Genomic DNA, 18184 nt, shown 5'->3' with positions numbered 1-18184 from the left:
AAAAAAAGTGTTTTGGAAGGGAGAAGAGAGAACGAATTTAGGAAGAAGAGAAAATATAGAAATGTATCGTAAATGTAAAAACTGACATAATATATTTTTATTTATAGCTATGGTACTCTGAGCTTATTATTTATTCTATTTTTCTTTGTTTTATTATTTTGTAAAAATAAATTTTATTTTACTCTTTCATTAAATAAATAACCAATTAAAACATCCCTTTATTTTTTAAAACATCATTTTACTTTATTTATTTTCTAATATTATGATACCCTTATTTTAATTAACAAAAACTATTTTCTCATTTATTTAATTTTTAAAAACTCTATTAATTTTTAAATAAAATTCTTTTTATTTATTTTTAAAAAAATGGAATGTTACAATGATGAAGTAAAAATTATAAAAATATTTATTGGTGAAAATGAATAACTAGAATGTGCAACAAGGACCTAACCTACAACTCACACACTTTTTCCCAAGACCATCCACTAGTATATAAAGGTTATTACCAATGACAATCTCCTTATCCTCGTAGCTCTGATTATTTACATATATAGTGTTGTCTCAATGGCCTCAAGCTCAGCTTGGACAACAAAGCAGAACAAAAAGTTTGAGAATGCTTTGGCCATCTACGACAGGGATACCCCCGATCGGTGGCAGAACTTGGCCAGGGCGGTGGGAGGTAAGACTGTGGAGGAAGTGAAAAGGCACTATGAGATGCTCGTTGATGATTTGAAGCAGATTGAAGAAGGTCACGTGCCCTTGCCCAATTACAGAAATGCTGCTGCAACAGGAGGAGGCAGCATCAGAGGTTATAGTTACATGGATGAAGAACAAAGGTTGAAATCAAATTTTTATTGAACCTCATGCATCTATATTGCTTAAACAGTGTTAGAGAATTATAAAGCCCCACATCGAACAAATAAACATAAAAGAAAAAAATGTATGCAAGTGCTGAGGAGTTTGATTTCAATCTTTTGTGCTTAATCCTCTTTGTTTATATAGACTTTTGTTTGTCTTTATTTGTTCAAAGTAGTAATTTGTAGTTCTTTAACCCAAGTAAACTTCATTTTATATAATTTAGATTTAGACTCTTTCTGCTTTATTATTGGTGTTTGTTTGCTCTGTTTCACACCTAATTAGGGACTATTCATAGACTTATTTTATCTATGTAATTGTTCCTTTTTCTAACATGGAGATAATTTTCTTCGTTAATGTGGCTTGAGTTTGATTATGTATGTTCATGGTCATGCAGGATGAAGGTTCTAAGCCTCCACTGAAGTATATGAAAGAGAGACATGCATATTAGCTCATTACCAGCCAATCAAGCTAAGTGAAGATTAAAATGCATGCTTGATGCACACCTAGCTTGGTTCCATCATTCTATGATAACAAAATCAAGTGTCATTTAATTTTGGTTGGTTTCTTATTTTTCTGTATATGTCTTGTATTGTATCCATGCCGTGTAATCCTTATAAATGTAACAATAATTAAATTAAATTATCTTGAGGACATACCAACCTTTTGATGGTAGAGCATCTAGTTTCTGTCAAGTTCTTTTTAATTTCTCTTTTGGATGAATATAAATGATAAAAAAAGATCTTGTACACCTTCCAAACTAAAACATAGTGAGAGAGAAATGAGCAAAATATTAAAGGCTAAAATATACAAATGATCTCTTAACTTAATTTTTGGTCGTAAATTGATTCTCAAACTTTTAAAAGTTCTAAAATGATCTCTTTATTTATTTAATTAATGATAATTTAGTCTTTTTAAAAAATTCATATGTTTTTATTTATTTTTGAATACGATTTTGAACATATTTATTTATTGATTCAAGATATGAAATTTACATAAAAATTATGAGAATCAACTAATGTTTGGACAAAAAAAATAGACATAAACAAGGTGAAACATGTATGAAAAGTGAGTCCCATGATCAACCAAAAATTTTAAAATGTAATATCACATTTTTTTTCTTCTTATTATTCATGAGACTCATTTTTTCAACTTATTGTCACTATATCTACGGTCTTTTTGTTTAGAACATTAGAAAAATATTTAAAATCGTATCAAAAAATAACAAAATGATCAATTTTTTAAAAGGATTAACTTGTCATGAAGGATATCACTTTAAAAAAAATAAATTTAAAGAACCAATAGAAGAAAAAATAAAGATAAAAGAAAATTCATATATTTTAACTAATATTAAAATGATAAATTTGACAAACAAGAAAATTTTGTTTTGGTCCCATATTTTTTTTTTACTTTCATCATTCTAAAATCTAAAATCATTAATTTTAATCCTTAAAGTTCATTTTTAAGATAGATAAATAATATTTATTTTAAGAATCTAGAAATGATTTCGGAGGTATTACAAGCTAACATTGTACTACCAACACTAAGAAATGTTACTTATGATATTTACTTGACCTTTTGTTAATCGCATTGGTTAACGAATTTGACATAATAGTAGAAATTAAAAACAAAATTTCAATGTTTTTGAGAGAAAATAAAAAATGATTTTTTTATAAGAATCAAAATCAAAATTTGTTTTCTTCAAAAAGAAAAAAGAATGAAGATTTATTAATTTTATGGGAAGTAAAAATTAAAAATATATTTAAACTAAACATAATGTTATTATATTTTTTATTTTTTTAGGATATTTGATTCCATGATGAATTCTAGATTCAAACTCACTCATGGACCTAAATAATAATAAAATCTAATAATATAATATGATTTCAGTTTTTTTTTTGTCATATTTCTACAAATATACTTGTAGAAAGAAACGCAGCACAAAGTTGTAGATATTGTAATTTCAGAATTCCAAGTTGCATTTTAATTTGTGTTGGTGTGCAGTTTTAGCTTCCCTTTTCAAATTCCAATCCATTATTTTGCACCTTTCCCCGCCATCCATTTGATTTCGTCGGAGAGCTTGCGATGGAACCTTCCACTTCTTCCTACAAGGTACTGTTACTGTTAGTTAGGGTTCCACTTCAAATTTTCTCCACATTACATTACATTACTCAATACTCACTCGTTCTAAATGAAACAATTGGAAGTTTTAGGCACTTATTTGGAATTTCTTTAGTTTTAAGGATTGATGTGACAGCATTATATACTTTCAGGGACCATAATGGTGGTTTACTCAAAATAATGGATTCCGAACATGTACTAATTCTGCTAGAGAGTAGAGAAACCTTAGAAAGGTATACTATAACTGCTTTCTGATGTCAACTGTTTTGGTGCCTTTTCTGTCTTTTAATGGAAGGGTGTATTTTAAGATCAATTGTTCTCTGATTGTGGATGTGAATTACATGTGTCAGGCCAATGCCATTATATCCAAACTTCAAACTACCACTAATCAACAGAGGGGTGATGAACCAACTGTTTTAATTGCAGCTGACACAGTATGTTGCGTTTCCCCAAGTTAAGTTTTGGTGGTGGTTAGGTTCTTTGTCACCTGGGCCATTTATTAATTGAGGATATAGTGTGTACTCCAGTCTGTAATTTACAGATCCAGCTTCTTTGGCCATTCTTAGGAAGAAATTACGAAATATTAACCTTTCCGTAAGTACAGACCAAATGCTGTCATGGTGAGATTACCATAAACACTTCAGTTTTCATCCGTATTTCTGATGGAACTATCAAAATTTATGATAGTATCCTTAAGCTATGATATGTTCTGTATCTATGGTACTTGCAAATCACAAGAAGAGGAGAAGACAGCAAGATAGGGAAGCGATATTAGCCAAGAGCCAAGGCTCTCCAAGCAAGAGAGAGGGTCTCTCTGCTCCCCAAATTCCACTAAGGATCCCAAAATCGATGATCCTGAATCATATCATTACAGAATCATATATGACAGAATGTCAGAATGTGCGCACACACATACTCCACTAACTAACTGAATGAGGTGAGTTTCCTAATCTACCCTCCCTACTCACACTTACAAACAACTAACATAGACTCACTTGGGTCTGGGCCTTCGCTGATAAACCTTAATGGGCTTATCCCATCTAGAAGAGGCAAGGTTCCTATCAGCTACTATCCTTCTAACATTTTGAATGAATATTGCATAAGTGTTCTTTAAAATTGAATACAAAAGAAGAGGTTTTATGCTGTTTATTTGTTGATATTGGGGTTGATTCTGTGTGCTTCTATTTTGTTTAAGACATGTTTGTATTATTGACTACTCTGCTCCTTATAAAATAAGTTAAGAGCAATACCAAATAGTAGTTAGTTCTAGGGTATCATGTTGCTCATAGTTTTTGACTGTCAGTCAGTGGTTTCTATTTTTTTTAAAAATTATTCAATGGATTCAGTTTGTTTCATCTTCTGTTTGAAGTTGTTACCTGGTGAGGTCATGTAATTGTTAACACATTTATAAAATGCTACTGTTCTCTTATAGTTGTGCAGCTGATACTCTGGCGCTTATTTAGCTGCTCTCATTTTTTTCCTTATGCAGAAGCCATTTTACAAAGACTCCTTGTTGATGACTACCTAAAGGATGCTGTGCCCATGTTATTAATTACCTCTGACCAAGTATACATCATATTAGTATTTCTTTTCTAGTTTGCCATTGTATGTCTTCAAAACATCACTATGCATAAGCAACATCTTTAGGAAAAAAGTTTTGAAGGTAAAGTTAGTAAAAATTCAATAATGCTATCATTGTTTCCTTCCTAACGATCTCCCTCCTTCTTTCCCATGCTTCTTGTGGATGTTAATAAAGATTTTTTTTTTTGTTCATGGACTATTGACTAGTGTTTATAAATAATCTAAAATATGTCCAGTGTCCGAACAAATTGATTCTTGTATTTAGAAATCTTAAATGACTTCCTTTCTCTTTAATGCCCAAAATTGCAAGTTTGTGCTTGCTACCTCATTAATAAATGGCCTTATGGTGACAAGACTAGTTTGTAGCTGAAATTGTCAAGTTTCTTTTCTTCAGAGTCAAAGTTTGCTTATGGCTTACATTCATTGTCAAATGTGATTTGGAGGTGGCGGTGTATGAAGGTGTGATTAGGGAAAAGCCAACTAGCAAAGAAGAAGCTCGACAATTCTTGAAAGGTCTGCTTAATGTTATATTCATATAATTCAACTAATAAATTGGTGTATTCCTTCTATATATTCATGTTTAATGGGTCTTTATACAATTTCAGATTATTCTGGAAAGCTTGCTGCAACTGTGGGATCTGTACTAGTTACTAACCTCAAAACAGGACTGAGAAAAGGAGATTTGGATCGTGTAGACGTATTATTCTCCCCTACCTTTGCTATCTTGGTTGGTTATTATTTAGTCTATCTCCTGTTTTGTCTGATCAAAAGTCCAAAATTGATCTTCTATCCAATGTGATATGAATACTTGTCCAATAAACAATCAGGGAACTCTTACTCCATGTCCTTTACTTTCAACTATGCTAATAATTAGGCACAAAGTTTCCCTACTCTTCTGATAAAATGGTGACATCAAAACTCAAAAGTGGTTATAAGTTCTAACCTTTTCTATTTCAATGTAAAATATCCATTTCCAGATAGCTAGCTGTGAATGATCCTTTGTTGGTATAGAAGCTGGCTTGTATTACTTACATGACCTTAAATGAATCTAAGATGACCTTTGCACTCCACCTTGTTCCTTTTTTGGGGATAAAATTTTCCAGGGATTGGCTGCAGTGGAAAGTCATTAGTAGTGAAGGATGAAAGGATGGCATTTGGTGCTAGTCATTTACTAAACCCGAGAAAGTTTTGGATCTCTGAGCCATCAGTTTTTTAATTGGTGCAAAAAATTACAAGTAATTCATTGATGAAGCTTGAGTGGCAAAAGTACAATATCAATTAACAATTTTCAAGTACTGCATGCTAGATGACAATCCCATTGATATCATTAATACACTATGTGAGATTTTGTTTTCCCGGCTACCACTATTCTGTTTCCATTAAGTAGTACAACTGTACAACTTGCACTGCTTGATGATTTTAGCAATTACCAATCACGTTGAAAGAATTACAACCTTATAGGATATGTTTCCCTCTTTCCCGCTGATTTCTGTTTCCATAACAATTTCAAAACCTCTATTATTACTCTTGATTATTCTGACCTTTTCTCACAATACTAATGAGAGAAACCTTTTTATTTTAAAGTTGGACTTGTGTTTAGGTTGATGAGGGAATTACTCTCAATGTTGCTGGAGGGCTGATAATAGAGCATCCTTTAATATTTCCATATGTCAAAGAAGTGGTTGGTTGACTCCTCTTTCATACTTAGGAATGTCAGTGCATCTTAATAATAGTCATAAGGGGACATGCTGCATTGATCCTGGGGGACAAGGACAAATCAAACTCATGGCCCTGTCTGCACACTAATAGTCTAGTTTATACCAAGCAATTAACTGTTGTTTAGTATGAAGTAACAGTATTCCATTATCCAGTTTTCACCATTTAAAACTATATTTTTATTGCTTTTAAAAAAGGAATCTCAAATATGCTTAAGTTTTGCTGGTTAGAGATTTGTCTTTGGAGCATATCTAATTAAGCTATGGATTTATTTCTTTACCTCATAAACTGAAGCAAAACTATGACATTGACAACCAAGACTTTTCCCACTAGTTGGGATTTGACTTCATGGATGAATTTGCATGTTGATTATCCTGAAATCTTGGTGAAACATCCATGTTTGCCTAAATTAATGTAGTTTAATAAGTTAATTGGTATAAATGTGCTGATGCCCTGCCCAAGTCTAATGCAGGTTATATGGCTAGCTGGTTTCCTACTGGGACAAGATTACTGGCATTTTACTTTCTAGTTCCTATCAATAGTAAATGAATTCTAAATGAATTTGTATTTGCATTTTGCAGGTTGGGACAACCGACAGTATGATGGGACTCCCCAAAGCTCTGACTGAAAAACTGTTGAAGGAGGCCCTGTAGGACTCCTAAGTGTTAAGTAATGCTTAATCTGTGAATCAGAATCTTAACCTTTTCTCTCAACAATTTTCTAAACACAGTGCTGTCTTTTTGTCATAGTTATTGGGTATTCTGATTCAAGTTAATCAATTGGGCCATATTTTATTAGTAACATAAGACTGTATTGCGACTATTTATCGGTCTATTAGAATAAGAATTGCATGTTGACATCTCCAGTCATGGGAAATGAATTTAATCAGATTCAGATACATAGAGAAAACATGAAGGAGTTTGGGTGGTTTTAAATACTTCCATACTGAAATTAAGGATGTCATTGTTCTAAATTTTTCTTCTTGGACACTTTTGGCCTCGGAGTTGTTAGTCAGTTATGTCATCGACTGTGAAAAGGCACATTATGATTGAATTATTTTGAATAGTTTTTATGCATTTAAATTTATGAAGGTAATTTGCCAAATGGATAACCCAAATCTTTGATATTGGGTTCTACATATCATGCTCACTTTTGAATTATTTTGAATAGTTTTTATGCATTTAAATTTATGAAGGTAATTTGCCAATAGTGACGCAGGTTGTTGGTATTTCCATGTATTGACTTGTAGAAGCATGGATTATTTGTTGGCAAGAATCCTCCATAATTTAATGAGGTGACCTGCATTCCATTTTCTGTACTTCTTGATCACTCCTTGCATTTACTCTATCACATTTATTTACAGTCTCTATCAAATTCAAAGGGTGATCAATTAAGAATTACGTTATTGTTATTCTTTATCTTATATAAGAGTACTGATAGTTACATACATATATTACTCATTAAATTTTCATACACATTTTCTGAATGGTTCAGATAAGTGTAGTCTATGAAGAGTTTATGAACGTTAACGTATGTGCAAATATCATTTTGAAATAAAAAAAAAAAAGCAACCTCCCCCAAAAAAGCGTGGTTCATATATTATTATTAATTCGACAACACTTAGTGAAAATGACATGAATGACGTAACGTTGCTGAACCTGTCTTCCCATGGATTTGGAAAAATCGATTTGTCTTTTGAATCAACAATTTTCTAGTTTTGCAATTTGATTTGAATCAACAATTTCTGCTGGCCACAGCTTACTCAGCATCCCTTCCAAGCCATTCAAAGTCCGGATTTTGAATTATATAAATCAGTTATTTTATTTCCTATATTTTTCCTCCACTTGTTTAATAGTAGTAGAATATATCTGGGCTCAGTTGAGTTCCTTGTCTCTGACTCGGTCATTAATTATTAGTTTTATTTTAAAAAAGAAAATAAATAACATAAATAGGCATTTTGATATTTGAAAATATGAGATTGATACAAATTATTTCTTAAAATATAAAAAAATTAAATTTAGCTCTCAAATGTAAAAAAAATATAACAAATTACACTTTATGATAATTTAATGACAAATTAGGCTCAAATTTAACCGACAGAACCAACCTATCACATTTTTAGTACATTTGAGATTAATTTTGAATTTTTTATCCTTTTAGAAACTAAAATGAGTATTTACCAATAAAAATCAGAGTAAATAGTAATTTTCGTCCATAAATGTGTAAAGTGCAGACAAATTCGTTTTCGAAAGACTAAAATTCAAATTTTAATTCTCGAGAGTAAAAAAGTTTAACAAATTCATCAATCTGTTAATTTTTGTCTATTATCGTTAATAAAAGAGTCTATGCGATACAAATGGATGAAAATGTCAGTAGAATGATTGCGACTGTTGAATAGATTGGAGGAATAATGTGTCAGATTCCAACTTTCGTTTCATTTAAAGGTAAAATATAATTTAATATTTATTTTTTCGGTTTTCTTATCGTTACAAACATAATATTACAATAATAATTAAAAAAAATAAAGAAGCAAACACAAGTTAAAACAAATATAATACTAAGTATAATATTGATTAATAAGTATAATTTGTTTGTTACTATGAAATTTCTAACGTGACAGTACTTTATCCAAAATATGAGACTACAAAAATATACAACTATTAAGTTAATCCTTACAAAATGAGATTCAATTTAATTTTGTCATTACCTAATGTTGTCACAATAGAAACTTTCCAAAATAAATATTCTACCAATGTACAAAAATAAACATTACAACACTATATCAATCATTACAAGTTTATCCAAATTATAATAATTAACAGAATCTACCATAAACAAAAGACAAGTATACCCCAAATTTCACTTATTCGAATCTTGGCGATAAGGCAACCCTGGTGTGGGTATGAAGTTCATGTAATTTGGTTGGTTCATCTTATGAGATGGTACATCTGAGAATATAATTTGAATTGGTGTTGAAAATGACTAGTTATGCATAATATAATTTAACAATAACTAATAAATTATATGTAAAAGTCACTCACAACACTAGGAGTTGGAGCACTTTGAGTGGTAGTTGGAGTTGAAGATGGAACACTTTTAGCATTAAGAGTTGAAGTACTTTCAAAATTAACGGGAGGTTGTTCAACTTGTGAAACAGATTGAGACTAGTTAATCTCATCCTATAAATATATAACATTTAACATAAATAATTTGTAAGCAAAAATAAAAATAATTAATCAAAATTTAAAAAATATGTTACTAGTGTTGTTGTGGTTGCATTTAAGTTACAAAAGTAATTATGCTTATTAATTAATATTATGTTTATTATTATGTTTGTTCTAACTCATATTTATTTTTTTATTTTTTTGTGTTTATTATAATGCTATACTTAACGATAAAAAAAGGAAAAAGATGAAAATTAAATTATATTTTAAGAAATAAAATTTGGAGTTTGACAAATTGGTCCAATAAAAATGATTGATATTTTGGTTCGATGAAAATATACTGACATCTTGATCCAGACAAGAAAAAAATTATAAATTAAAATTAATAAATAAATAAATTTGTCACATTTTTTTACTTTTATGAGATTAAAATTTTCATTTTATGGATAAATTTGTCAAGGGAGTATATATTTAAAATTGATATTTATCCGTAAAAATAATATAAAGAAACGTTACAAAAAGAAGCAATTTTATTAAAATCCCAAAAAAGAAAAAGAGAGAGCACTACGGAGCAGAGGAGCTACATTCGTTTGGTTTCGTTGGTGGCCTCTCAGTACGAATACCAACCCACCCTGCTGATGTACATTAGAGTCTTACCTCATTCTCTGGTGCCACTCAGTGTACGGAACAGTGTATTAACCGTTTTCGTAACAGTCCTCACTCTGAACCTTCGCATTCTGCAACAACATAACAGCATAACCCTCTTTCTCCTCCTTTTCGCGTTCTCAACCAATTTGTACTACTCATTCAATAAAAAGACAAAACCAAAAAGTAAAAATCACAATCACATTCACATTCACATTCCTCTGCGAAGATGACAGTGACGATGAGTGGAGAAGAAGAAGCTGCGGTGGGAGTTCAGATCCAACAGAAGAGCAGAATGGTGCTCCCAGATTTCCTCCAGAGCGTGAATCTCAAGTACGTGAAATTAGGTTACCACTACTTGATCTCCAACCTCGTTACCCTATTCCTGGTCCCTTTGATCCTCGTCACGCTAATCCAGGTCTCTCAGACCACCGACCTCCGCCACCTCTGGCTCCACCTCCAGTACAACCTCCTCACCATCCTCACCTGCTCCGCCGTCCTCGTCTTCGGCCTCACCCTCTACGCCGTCACCTGCCCACGCCCCGTCTACCTCCTCGACTCCGCCTGCTTCCGCCCCGCCGACCACCTCAAGGCCCCCTTCCGGAGCTTCATGGATCACTCCCGCCTCACGGGAGACTTCGAGGAGTCCTCCCTGGAGTTCCAGCGGAAGATCCTCGAACGCTCTGGCCTCGGGGAGGAAACCTACGTCCCCGACGCCATGCACTCTATTCCGCCCCAGCCCTCCATGGCCGCTGCCAGGGCCGAGGCGGAACAGGTCATGTTTGGTGCCTTGGACAACCTCTTCCAAAGCACCAACATAAAACCAAAGGATATTGGTATCCTTATTGTGAATTGCAGCTTGTTTAACCCTACCCCCTCACTGTCTTCCATGATTGTTAACAAGTACAAATTAAGGGGTAACATTAGGAGCTTTAATTTGGGAGGGATGGGGTGCAGTGCTGGAGTCATTGCTGTTGATCTTGCTAAGGACCTTTTGCAGGTCCATAGGAACACATATGCTGTGGTTGTTAGCACTGAGAACATTACTCAGAATTGGTACTTTGGGAACAAGAAATCCATGCTCATTCCCAATTGCCTTTTTCGCGTTGGCTGCTCCGTGCTGCTGCTCTCCAACAAGCCGGCGGATCGAAGGAGGGCAAAGTACCGGCTTGTCCATGTTGTGAGGACTCATCGCGGTGCGGACGACAAGGCATTCCGGTGTGTTTACCAGGAGCAGGATGATGCAGGGAAGACTGGTGTTTCCTTGTCTAAGGATTTGATGGCAATTGCTGGTGGAGCATTGAAGACCAACATCACAACACTTGGCCCTTTGGTGCTGCCAATTAGTGAGCAGCTTCTGTTTTTCGTGACTCTGCTGATGAAGAAGTTGTTTAAGGCTGATGTGAAGCCTTACATACCGGATTTCAAGCTTGCTTTTGATCATTTCTGCATCCATGCCGGGGGCAGGGCCGTGATTGATGAGTTGGAGAAGAACCTGCAGCTGCTTCCTGAGCATGTGGAGGCTTCTAGAATGACCCTTCATAGATTTGGGAACACTTCCTCAAGCTCCATTTGGTATGAGTTGGCTTACATTGAAGCCAAAGGGAGGATCAAGAAGGGTAACAGGATTTGGCAAATTGCTTTTGGGAGTGGTTTCAAATGTAACAGTGCGGTTTGGCAGGCTCTGAGAAATGTGAGGCCTTCTCCTAATGGACCATGGGAAGATTGCATTGATAAGTATCCTGTGGAAATAGTCTCATAGTGATAGTTCAGTTAAGTTCAGTCACATACTTTGGTTGTTACAATTGAATTCAGAGAACCCTTCATTAGTTTCCAGATCCATTGTCTCTCTCTGTTGTAGATTTCATAGTGTAATTCACTGCCTCTTTTGTGTTTGGTGATTGTGGATTTTTATTGGGTTAAATTCATGAATCTGGAGTAACATGATATGGGGAATTCCTGATTTTTTCTTCCTGCTGATGCTCTTTTGAATTTATATTTTTTTAGTCATAAAGTTGTGTCTTGGTAACAAATTGATTATGGATTCGAATTTGAAAATATTGCATATGTAAGTAAGAGTAAGAGTAAGACTGTGTACAATAATCCTCTCTCATATTTTTACATAGGAGGAACCTTCGAGCATATTCGGGATACATTAGTTTTTCTTAGCCATAAACATTGTGTTTGTCTCTCACTCTGTATCAAGTGCATTATAATCTCCTGAAGATTTCTCGTAGACTCCCTTTGGAAGTCTCATGCCCAAGGTTTTTTCCATCTTAGAAATTTGCAGCAATGCTTGTAATTACTTTTTCATTCCTTTTGAATTTTCTTGCCTTAGTTGATGTTGCACTTTCCACAACAAATTTGCTAGAACGTTTTGACCAAATCTTTTTTGTTGCCACACCAAAAAAGTGCTCAAAGATCTTATTTAAATCAAAGTAGCAGTTTAGTTTTCTATTACACGAGCCTCCGTAATCATTCCACCAATTCATTTTTTTTCCTACTAAACTGAACCATGTGTATGATCAATTTGTTTGATGAAGTTTACATGCTGGTCCTTGAATTTTAAAATGTCAAACACAAACTGTCACTTCCTGTTGGCTTTATACAAAAATCGAGTTTTACCGTGCGAAAGTGAAACACTTTTCGCACGATACGAATTTTTTATAGACCATTGGATATTATTAAACTTAAAATCTATGACAGATGATTTTCTTTATTTATCTTTTTTCCTTTCTTTTTCCAATTTGTCCCATGGAAACCCCTTTGATGATCTCTCCTCTCCCTCAAAAGACCTAGTCTGTTTCGCTCCACCTCCCTCGCTAGCGGCGAACCACACTACTGCCAACAACACCATGATGGGGTTGATTGAAACAAAATTGAATGAATTCCTCCGTTTCAATACCTACCTCATAGATATGTAGGTGTTGATGATTCCGCTTAAGTGTGGCGGTGGTGATGGTATGCTGTCGATCTTGGGTTTGACCTCGATGACACCGACATTGGTGATGTGGCGGTTGACGTCAAAGAGGCAGAGCCTGAAGAGGATCTTGGTCGAGGTCAAGGGAGAAGTGGATCGCTGATTATTTGGGTGTGTCTGTGTTTGTGTTTTTTTTCCTGCAGATCTGAGAAAGAGTTTTTTTTTTTTAATTCGAGAAAGGGGGGCAATTTGTGGCTTCCAGATCTAAGAAAAAGAGCGAGACTTGTTGTCACTGCGGCACGGTAATGGCTTGTGATGGTTTGTGGTGTTGGTTAGTGGTGGATTTCCTGGTACATTGCGTTGGTTTCCTTCGATGATGTTGTTGTGGCCACAGTAGTGTCGTCGTCGTTGGCTCTCAGTGCTGAAAACGTATCGAGGTCTGAAGCGGTGATGTGAAGGAGAGCAGCGACTTTGACATCGGGGTCCTCATCAGTGGTGGCTCGTGGCGCCAACAATTGGAGGACGGTTGTGGAAGAAAAAGTGGTGGTGGTGGTGGTGGTGATGTTGTTGACTGGTGTTTGGTATTGTTTGTTGACTATTTTTTTTTTTTGGTGTTGAAATTTGGTTGCCATTGTTGAGTGCTTTCGAAGGAGGTGAAGTGTTGTTCGCAATTTCCAAGTGGGAGAGAAGGGGACAGGGATAGGGTTAAATTGGGAAAGAGAAAAGAAAATGAAAACAAAACAAAACAAAAATTCTAGTTGTTCGTTTAGAATCTAATGAATCTGATGGCTCTAAAAAAAACTTTAGAGCCAAGGGACAAGTGCTTTACTTTTGCATGGGAGAATTCGTCTACACAACATATGTTAAGTATCGTGTCTATCCAAATAATTTCTTCAAACTTCTAGGATGTACTACTGTTCATAACTTTTATTTCGGTCTTTTTCTCGGCAAACAAACGGATCCTTAATCAATTTTTAACACCCAAAATAAGCATGCATTGGCCCCGAACGCGAACTATAGAAATATTTACGCATACCTATGGAATATTGTGAGAAAACGAGCCGAGTCATTGGAAATGTGGATCACATTAACGTGACAAGGACGTGCTCATTCTCGTTTTTAGGGTACGTTGCAGACACCTTCGTGCATTTCCTTTAAAAGTAGTAGTTACAATCATCTCCACTTCTCGAAGTACTCGTTTGATTACGCGTTAAGCTACTGCGACGTACATTTAAGGTGAACTCTGTAGTTGAAAAGTAATGCAAACACACATCCCAATCACATTTAACAAATGTGAACGTTTTCTTTCTTTTTTTATTGTGTTGAAACAATTGTAAACCAAACCCATGCTGAAAGCCATTTGTTTACAAATTTTACTTGCTACAACCATAAAAGAAGGAAAAAAAGAGGGGAAAGAAACTACATTTCATGAACAAAAGAGAAATACTAACTATATGCTCTAATAAATAAATGAGAAATAGGATAAATAGAAATACAAAAGAGAGAAATAGTTGAATAAAAATAAGTGAGAAATATAATAAATTTAGAGTTGTTTGATACAAATAGGAAAGAAATAGAAATTGAACAGATTTGATTAACGGGGCAATTAATGAGGTTGATGGATGGATATGGCTTTCAGGAAACGTTGGAGACTGAGATGAAACAAAAGAAGCACATAGATTATTGATTCATCCATTGGTGTGGAATGCAATAGGTGCCACTCGGTAACAACCATGTGCAAAATTGATTATCTCATTATCCAAAATTGATTATAGATAGAACCTTTGCGTATTTCGTCATTTTTTACCATTTTAGCATGGAAATAAATTAGAGTGAGATCCACCACTTTTTTTTTTCATTTCTTTTCATCCTGTTCGTATACACCGAAATAAATTAGAGTGAGATCCACCACTTTTTTTTTCATTTCTTTTCATCCTGTTCGTATACACCAAACATGTTCACTGCTCCCTCCATTTCTTTGACATCTTTTTGCCACCAAATACTGACATTTTTTTTTATTGATTGAAATTTATTAAAAATATAATATTTAATAACTTCTACTTATTTATTAAATTTCACTCATAATTTTATAATTTTTAATAATTTTTACCAAAAAGAATAGGGAGTACTATGTTAAAAAGAGTGTGGTTGTGAGTTTAGTGTTAATACTCCTCCAAACAAAAAGGCATGACTTAAAACACATTTTCCTTGAAAGAAATTTTTTACCTAGGTAGTAGTAGACTACTGTTTAATTGCCTCAAACAAAGAAAGCATAGCCTAAGACATTTTTGACTTGAGTGATGATACATGGATATTACTATTTTACAAACACTTGGTCGATAAACTACTATTATTTTTATCTCTCTTTTCTAATACATCATATCATATCTACAATTTCCTTTCTCTCCTTTTGTGTATGAATAGCATGGAGTGGTCCGTGCAACATTTCCTTTTCACTTTGTCACAACTTTCACTCGCCGCAACCACCCAAAAAACAAAACCGGAAACACGTTTCCCTGAAGTAGAAATTTTTTTTCTTAGGTAATAACGCTGTTTAGTTTTCTCCTACTGCTAACATTTACGAAACCTTCCTTATAAACCACGAGAGGTAACCGGTGGCATGTATAATAATTAGGGTTACCAAACTCTCGAGTTAACTCGTTAATTCTTACGAGTTTATGAGTCCACTTGTCCTCTACGAGTTGACTCGTAAACTTTTCTTTTAGTAGACTATGAGTAAACTCTATAAACTCTAACTAAATTCGCTCTCGAATTTATCATCGAGTCAACGAGTTAGCAAATTAAAAAAATTAGACCAAAATGTAAGTCATTTTTTTATTATTCTCCGTGTGTTTAGCACTCAACATATCTTCTTTTAGCGTGTGATTCTCAAATACAAAATTCTCACATTTAATAATATCAAACATTTGTTCTCTAATAACATCAAACCCTCAATGAGAATGATCTACCACTACTATAACCTTTACAAGTTATTGTATACTAGTGATGTATTATTACTAGACTTGATTATTTAAATATTTTGAACTTTATATTTACTTTATTATATTGTTGAAATGTTTAATTAATATGTTATTTATAGATATTTTGTTATTATTTTTATATGAAGTAGACTCTTGTGAGTTTACGAGTTGAGTCTACGAGTCGAATTTATAAAACTTTCACGAGTTTGCGTAAACTCTTGAGTTTGATAACCTTGATAATAATGCATGGAAATCTAAATATCTTGTCACTGTTTGAGCTTTGCTAGAACGATAGTCAGGAGTCACACAACTGAGAGGTTTGATTCAATTAGTTGATCAGTGTCTATCTTCAGTTCCTACTGATAAAAAAAAAAGAATGATAGTCACACTAAAATCTACAGCTCCATTTTTAAATGCAACAATCAATTCCTTTAGCAATCTATGATCCTCTTGATACATGAAATACATATATAGTTACTTAGCTGCCTTTGACAGTGTTCTCCAAATTAGAGTAATCAATACTGATATTTTTAATGTAAACATTTATTATGCAAACTATTGAGATGGATTTTCAATTCTTATTAGAGAATAACACTCAAAGTACTCGAAGAATTACATCTAAATTTTGTTCATAATTATACTAATTAGGCTTCCAGTGACACCCTCTATCCCGACATATATATAATTAAGAAAAATAAATAAAAATCTGAAATTTAATTAAATCAATTTTATTCAAATCACGTAAATAAATTCACGTGGATAAAAGAGTCATATTCATTTTACTGTTACCAAATAAAACTTATTAAAAATATCTTCGACTCAAAACAAGGTCGTCCAAGTTTACAAAAGAACTCAAGTTAAGCAATTGAATAAAATAAAGTGAAATAACATGTCAAGAACATCATCCAATTGAAACAGAAACTCATGCCCTAGTGTTACATCCTATCAGAGCATTGTGTCTCAACGTCCTCTAGCATGAGATTCTTTAACATCATCAACTTAGTCATCTACTTCCACGGACACAAGGTTCGAGATCATCACATGATCTACACACAAACAACACATATAGAGTGAGTTATCACATTTCTAAATAAAATACGGATAAACAAAGACATAAGCAAAATACATTATAGAAATATTTATCACATAGTTCAACTTAATACAATCCTCGTCACTTCACCACTTTATCATTTAAAATTTATTTTTCAATCACCAATCACATTACACATGAATCACACACTCGACTTAAAACGTAACAACACTTAACAATTTCAAAATAAACAATTCACATGCGTTATGCAACAATTATACTAAGACTCAAGTCTATATGTAATGTGGTACCATGTCAGTGAAAAACAACACCAAGGCACTTAGGAGTACATAATAAGACATGTCACACAATCAGTATGTCAGGTCACTCTCACTAAGTAAAATCATAAGATGATCAGTCAGAGTCACTCTGTTTTATGAGAATGTTTCAATCATATGGGATCAACATAGACTTAAATGAGCACTCAAACTGAGTGTAGTTACCCCTAATGCCTAGACTTCAAAGAATCCGTTAGAGTCTCATCTTCCCGATTCAGGTCAAACCCCTAAAACAACTTTTGTATTACCCACAACCTCACACTTGTTTTCAAACACGTTTAACACATTGTGCTACAATTTAACACCTTAGGTTCTTAACTTGGAACCCTACACTTTCCTTTTAACACCTCACGCATAAATTGTTTTCTCAAGGTAAACACCAGTCGAATTATTATATAATTCATAACTCACAACATAAGTAATATCACATCAAGTATTAACCACATACTTCTTCACAACTATATCTTATGTCCACAATTTAACATCTCACAATGTCACAATCCACCATTACATGTTCACGTGCATTCCACAAATTAACACATGCTCAACTTGTCAGTTATACTCAATCTCAATCACAATTTCATAATCTCGAAACAACATGTCATTACACCTCATGTTTATTTGTACATCTTCATAACATTCATAACAATATTCATAAGGTACAACATTCACATGTATATCAAATCTAACCATAATATTCTCAAAGTCCAACACTTGAATAATTTTCGAAATCATACTATAACAACACTACAGTATTATTTACATCAAATATTAATATAAATAAATATATAACTAAATCTATATATATAAAACTAGCACACATCATATTGGAT

The 18184-nt window shown here is 33.5% G+C and overlaps 3 protein-coding genes across 19 annotated transcripts; all 3 read left to right on the top strand.

Annotated features, from left to right (window-relative positions):
- Window positions 1–536: 536 nt before the first annotated feature.
- MYB164 (MYB transcription factor MYB164) lies at window positions 537–1535 on the top strand. Of its 2 annotated transcripts, none has more exons than XM_003545232.4 (2): window positions 537–836; window positions 1253–1535. In XM_003545232.4, the coding sequence occupies exons 1-2, from the start codon at window positions 565–567 to the stop codon at window positions 1275–1277; spliced, it is 297 nt and encodes a 98-aa protein (XP_003545280.1). In that variant the 5' UTR covers window positions 537–564; the 3' UTR covers window positions 1278–1535. The 2 variants fall into 2 exon arrangements, with proteins under 2 accessions (XP_003545280.1, XP_006595936.1); XM_006595873.4 differs by having other exon boundaries at window positions 537–808; window positions 1253–1361.
- Window positions 1536–2781: 1246 nt separating this feature from the next.
- On the top strand, window positions 2782–7060 carry LOC100802983 (uncharacterized). 16 transcript variants are annotated; one of them, XR_003264480.2, is made up of 7 exons: window positions 2782–2967; window positions 3129–3209; window positions 3327–3410; window positions 4466–4542; window positions 4952–5070; window positions 5163–5254; window positions 6855–7060. XR_003264480.2 is itself a non-coding variant. In XM_006595871.3 (6 exons), the coding sequence occupies exons 3-6, from the start codon at window positions 3909–3911 to the stop codon at window positions 6924–6926; spliced, it is 288 nt and encodes a 95-aa protein (XP_006595934.1). In that variant the 5' UTR covers window positions 2782–2967; window positions 3129–3209; window positions 3327–3908; the 3' UTR covers window positions 6927–7060. The 16 variants fall into 16 exon arrangements, 4 of the variants coding, with proteins under 4 accessions (XP_006595934.1, XP_006595933.1, XP_006595932.1 ...); XR_005888467.1 differs by having other exon boundaries at window positions 3327–3913; window positions 5001–5070; XR_005888459.1 differs by having other exon boundaries at window positions 3327–3913.
- A 3148-nt stretch (window positions 7061–10208) lies between these two features.
- Window positions 10209–12044, top strand: DDKCS (3-ketoacyl-CoA synthase 4-like). The gene has a single exon (NM_001280589.2). It carries the CDS (start codon window positions 10312–10314, stop codon window positions 11842–11844), a length of 1533 nt encoding a protein of 510 aa, NP_001267518.1. The 5' UTR covers window positions 10209–10311; the 3' UTR covers window positions 11845–12044.
- The last annotated feature ends 6140 nt before the right edge of the window (window positions 12045–18184 follow it).

This window comes from Glycine max, chromosome 14 (assembly GCF_000004515.6).
Source record: "Glycine max cultivar Williams 82 chromosome 14, Glycine_max_v4.0, whole genome shotgun sequence".
In the NCBI taxonomy this organism is placed as follows: Eukaryota; Viridiplantae; Streptophyta; class Magnoliopsida; order Fabales; family Fabaceae; genus Glycine; species Glycine max.
The sequence above is the reverse complement of the archived record's forward strand: the minus strand, read 5'-3'. Positions and strand labels throughout refer to the sequence as shown.

What these genes read in the sequence shown, in the direction of transcription:
- MYB164 (XM_003545232.4), top strand. Translation starts at nt 565, where the DNA reads ATGGCCTCAAGCTCAGCTTGGACAACAAAGCAGAACAAAAAGTTTGAG. An exon ending in TACATGGATGAAGAACAAAG is followed by an intron (nt 837 to 1,252) that starts GTTGAAATCAAA and finishes ATGGTCATGCAG; the next exon opens with GATGAAGGTTCTAAGCCTCC.
- LOC100802983 (XM_006595869.4), top strand. Translation starts at nt 3,157, where the DNA reads ATGGATTCCGAACATGTACTAATTCTGCTAGAGAGTAGAGAAACCTTA. An exon ending in AGTAGAGAAACCTTAGAAAG is followed by an intron (nt 3,210 to 4,951) that starts GTATACTATAAC and finishes TCTTTTCTTCAG; the next exon opens with AGTCAAAGTTTGCTTATGGC. An exon ending in CCCCTACCTTTGCTATCTTG is followed by an intron (nt 5,285 to 6,854) that starts GTTGGTTATTAT and finishes TGCATTTTGCAG; the next exon opens with GTTGGGACAACCGACAGTAT.
- DDKCS (NM_001280589.2), top strand. Translation starts at nt 10,312, where the DNA reads ATGACAGTGACGATGAGTGGAGAAGAAGAAGCTGCGGTGGGAGTTCAG.